The sequence below is a fragment of the Lolium rigidum genome, chromosome 4 (assembly GCF_022539505.1).
Source record: "Lolium rigidum isolate FL_2022 chromosome 4, APGP_CSIRO_Lrig_0.1, whole genome shotgun sequence".
In the NCBI taxonomy this organism is placed as follows: Eukaryota; Viridiplantae; Streptophyta; class Magnoliopsida; order Poales; family Poaceae; genus Lolium; species Lolium rigidum.
The window spans coordinates 41,895,112-41,900,063 of record NC_061511.1 but is presented as its reverse complement, the minus strand read 5'-3'; the positions used below and the strand labels follow the sequence as shown (position 1 = coordinate 41,900,063).

The 4,952-nt window shown below is 52.7% G+C and overlaps 1 protein-coding gene and 1 pseudogene across 1 annotated transcript; one reads left to right on the top strand and one right to left on the bottom strand.

Moving 5' to 3' along the window:
* Positions 1 to 324: 324 nt before the first annotated feature.
* On the bottom strand, positions 325 to 4,051 carry LOC124646954 (lipoxygenase 2.1, chloroplastic-like). The gene is made up of 9 exons (XM_047186983.1): positions 3,868 to 4,051; positions 3,265 to 3,536; positions 2,860 to 3,097; positions 2,447 to 2,776; positions 2,242 to 2,327; positions 2,008 to 2,118; positions 1,582 to 1,895; positions 1,196 to 1,462; positions 325 to 1,084 (listed from the first exon to the last, which is right to left on the bottom strand). The coding sequence occupies exons 1-9, from the start codon at positions 4,049 to 4,051 to the stop codon at positions 325 to 327; spliced, it is 2,562 nt and encodes an 853-aa protein (XP_047042939.1).
* A 207-nt stretch (positions 4,052 to 4,258) lies between these two features.
* LOC124650739 lies at positions 4,259 to 4,407 on the top strand (annotated as a pseudogene).
* Positions 4,408 to 4,952: the final 545 nt, after the last annotated feature.

Sequence of the window (4,952 nt, the reverse complement as noted above, 5' to 3'; positions counted from 1 at the left end):
CCGGCGACATGAGCGGTGGTGGGAGTCATAGAAGGGAGCCCGGCGGCTAGAGTTTAGGTAACCGCCCATGGAGAGCGACATGGGGCATTTCCAAAAATAATAATTAAATGTGCAATTTTTTCATGAAATAAATGAAGAAATAACTTGAGACATTTATATATATTTATTGCAAATAGTAGAATATCTCGCATAAGTGGTAATAAGATACATATGTGTGAATAGTCGAGTGAAGCAAGCATGGGTTGCATAGTCGATTCCATGTAACCATGGACAGTGCCATGCCAGCAGCTGGGCTGACTTCTTATCCGGTAGTACTAGAAGGGCTCAGATGGAGATGCTGTACGGGAGGCCCTTCCCGGTGTCTCCGGCCCCGGATGAGCGCTTGAATAGCTCGTACGGCATGACGCCGGCGCCGCAGCGGTTCTTGAGATCCTCAGCCTCGTTCCGCTCGTCGATAATCTCTTCGTTTTCCAGCATCTTGTCTTGCAGCTTCTCGAACGCCGACTTGATTATGGGATCAGCCTCCCACGCCGGCTCCACGTGACGGCCCATGTGCTGCTCGTCCGGCCAGTGCGAGGACAGGACATGGAGCACCGTCATGACGAGGACGGCCTGGAACTGAGACGGGAACACCTCCAGCAGCTCCTTCTCCGGCTTGGCCCTGAAATCCGCCATGTGCTCGGCGCGGTCGGGGCCCTTTTCCACGGGCATCTTCTTCCGTGCGATGGTCGGCCGGTTCGGGAAATAGCCGGCCAAGGGATACTGGGCGAAGTTGACGGCGGCGTGGTGCCCCGACGTGACCCACATGATGCTAGTCAGGACCTGGATGAGGCTCTCGCGGGAGTCCAGCTTTGGCCACCAAGGCTCGTCCTGCTTGTCGGCGTGGCCTTGAGTGCGAACCTCGTCCCACCAGCCATTGAGCTCCTTGTCGCCGGTGACGTCCGCCGCCGACGAGTAGTAGTGCTTCACGTAGTCGGAGGTCCATTCCTTAATGGATTTCCAAACGAGTAGCCCATCGTTGGCATAGGGGTAGTCTTTTATGGTCAGCGTCAGCTTGCCGTCTTCCTCCTCGACCGCCATACCCCTATCGCATGCACCCATCGTAGGTATAAAAACAAAATTAAGAACCCTACATCTAGCAAGATAACTGTGTATGGTACTCAATCTTAATATAATGTGTACGTATATTAGGTACCTTCGTATAAGGTCGGCTGGCAGTGCCTCCATGTCGAACCGCCAGTGCTCCTTGTAAGCCGCGGAGCTGAGCATCATGCTGTACCTCCCCGGCGAGAAGGCTCTCTCGATGATGCCGTCCGCGTTAATGAGCGTCTCCCGTGATATGGCGTTGATCTGCATGGTATACCGGAAGTGAGGGTGCAGAAGCCGGAAGATTGGGTGCATTCTGCTCAGCTGACGGTTGGCCGCGATGATGTAGGGCTCCACGCAGCAGTGTGTCCTCAGCCTGGCAAAAATTAAACGGACGGTTTTTTTTTTATTTCAGCTTCTTCTAGCTAGCTGTATATTGCTGGTTTGATCATGATTTAGCTAGCTTAACTGGAGAGTAGCTACTACTGTACTTACCAGTGGCTGACAAGCTGATGGTACCCGGAGTCATGAGCCAGGACATGGGCCTTGGCCAGCTTCCAGAGCCAGGAACCCGTGCCGTCCCACTGCTGCGGCGTGAACACCTGGCTCCACGGCTCAGCAAGGATTGGGGGCTTGCCCTTGGGCCTCGTCAGCTCGATCGCGATCGGCCTAAGGGTGCCTTGCTCTGTGAGGAAGAAGAGGGTGCGCGAGCCGTAGAGCGTCGTGCCGTCTAGCTCGCGCACATCGTTCACAAAAGGGAGGAGCATGTCGTGGTAGTCCAGCATGAACAGCTTCTTCTTCTCGACGGCCTGTCCATATAGGCAACCATAAATACATCGCCAAATACATTACGTACTAACTTTAGCTAGCTGGCTGCCAATCGATCATGCATGGATATCATCGATGGATCTGTTTTCTCACCTCTTCCACCGTCATGGCCTGACCTATCTGCTCCTCAATGAGCTCTTTGGTGAGGCCAGACTCCCGTGGGCCGTACTCTTTCTCATCCAGCTTGCTCACAAAGGGGAATTCCTGCATGATCCATCATGTGCAAATACATATGCATGGTGAGAAACAATATATTCCATCGATCGAATCAATGAACGAATCCAGCTAGCTAGCTATAGCCAGTGTACATAGCATAGATTAACGTGCCGTGACAAGCTGTATGCTCAGTGGGTTCAGTCCTGACAGGGTTTGTCTCGCGAACTCCTCGTCTCTGAACCATGCAAATCTGTCACCTGCACATAATATATACGCATTTGCAGCACCGCACCGCCGGCATGTCAGGTCTAACGTCTGATTGACTGCTTCAAATTTAAATGACCAACTATATATTGAGATTGTAATTGATTCGTACTGGCGATAAGTTTGGGCATTTCGAATTTCAAGCCCTTGAGCGCCTGAAGCGCTTCCTCCATCCTATCAGACGCCGGTCTCGATGCATTGTGCAACTTCCTTGCCATTTCCTCGAGCATGGCGGAGAGCGTGCTAGGCGGCTGCTCCACGAACAGCGAGTCGATCGCCGTGAAGGATGGGAAGCTCAGGCTCTTCCTCTCTGGCGTATCAAACATCGTCCATAGTCCCGGCGTTGATGACATCAACCTCTTGAATTCCAAGTCATCCGAGGGCGAGAACACCTCGTCCATGGGCACGTACACGTAATTTCCTGCCTTCTCCGATGACGAATCTGCATATACAGAAAAAGCAGGTATTAGTTCCATTTATCCCGAGTCCGTCCCTCCCAGCCGGCCGGCCTTTATACATACATACCCTTGTCGCTGCAGGGGCGGCCCGTGCGGCAGCGTCGTGGATATGGGTGCTCGTCGCCGCCGAGCACCGTCCGCGTCAGTTTGTCGTCAATGTCGGGCTTGCCGAGGTCGTTGTACACTTCATAGTCGTAGATGCGGTCCCATTTGTTGCGCTCGCCGGTACCGTCTCCGCGGGTGGCCTTAAGCTCGCTCTCGCGCAGACTCTGCACGCCCGGGGGCGTCTCCGACGGTAGGTAGGACTGCACCACGTACCATATCAAACCAATCATGCATGTACTTGAATTCTATACTACTGTACTGTGCATATGCACAATTAATAAAACAGATAAATTAGGAGTTCCGTACATAACAAAACAACAATTTCCTTAGTTATATGGATATATAGATGGATGGGTCCAATTTTTACCTTGAGAGGAAAGAACACATGCTTAACGGTGTCGCCGGACTTAGGCTTGATCCAAGAATTGCCCTCGAAGGTGACAGATGCAGACTCGTTGTTGTCGGGGGCGACGACGATGTTGATGAGAAACATCTTCTCGTCAACCTCGTTCTCCACGAGAACGGCCCCAATGGGGCCGAACGAGACAGGCACATCGAAGATGGCCTCGAGTAACAACTCGTGGCCACGGATTGGATCAGTCACCCAGTAGTAGGCGTCGCCGGGAATTGACGTCTTCTCTGTTAAACAACTTAGTCTAGCTGTGTATATCTGTATAGGTCTCCTGGTCTATTCCGTATGTAACTCTGTATAGAGTCCGTTGTATGTACGTTGATGTATGCCTCATATATAAAGCACACCTGCGGCCCTGTTAGGGTTACGCTGCCCATATTATTTTCATATGGTATCAGAGCCTACGCTCTTCCAAAATCGCATCTAGATCGGAGCCGCCGCCGCCGCAAGCTTCATGGCGTTCACGTCGTCTTCCTCCTCCACGACGACCGGCGCGGCAGCCCTCAACATCTCGATCTCGGAGAAGCTTACCCGAGACAATTTCCTGCTATGGCAGACCCAAGTTCTTCCTGAGATCCGCGGAGCCCAGCTGTACGGTTTCCTCGATGGATCGGCGGTGGAACCAGAGAAGACCCTGAAGACGAAGGACAGGGAAGGGGCTGAGGTGACAATTCCCAACCCCGAGCATGCGCGGTGGATAGCGCAGGACCGTGACGGTGTTAGGTTTTCCGGTCGGGAACATGGCGAAAGAGGTCTTGACACGGATGGTTGGTCTCCCGACGTCCGCAGCTGTCCGGAAGGCCGTGGTGGAGATGTTCTCCGCCCAATCGCAGTCCCGTGTGGTGCATCTTCGCACCAAGTTGAATCAATGCCGCAAGGATGATAAATCTGGACAAGTTTATCTGGATGAGATCAAGAGCCTATCTGATGAGATGGCTGCGGCGGGAAAGCCCTTGGACACGGTGGATGTAATCTCATACATCCTTGCTGGGCTAGATGATGAATATGACGGCTTTGTTGCTGCGATCAATGCACTTCTCAAGGCAGAAAAGCATGTGAGCTTGAGTGATGTCTATTCTCAGTTCATGACATATGAGTCTCGTATGGAGGCTCGGAACAACGGTGGTGGATCATCGGCGAATGCTGCAACCCGTGGTGGTCGCGGTGGTGGCCGTGGACGTGGTCCCTCTCATGATCAGTATCGCGATCAGCAACAGTTCCAGTACCGTGACCAACGGGGTGGCTATGATCAACGCAACAATAACTACCGTGGCGGCTACAGAGGTGGCCGAGGCAATGAAGGTGGGCGCAACCCACAAGGAAATCGTCCCTATGGAGGTGGGCGAAGTGATGACATCTGTCAGGTTTGTGGCAAGACTGGCCATACAGCGCTGAACTGCTGGAAAAGGTTTCAGAAGAACTATCGGGGCCCTGACAAGTCTGCTGGAGCAGCCTATGGGTCTGGATCCTATGGAGTTGATACCAACTGGTACAGTGACTCTGGCGCTACGGATCATGTCACGGGCGAGCTAGAGAAGCTTCATGTTCGTGATCGCTACAATGGGAACGAGCAGATTCATACAGCCAGTGGTGCAGGTATGGATATTCGTCATGTTGGTCATTCTGTAATTCATACCCCTACT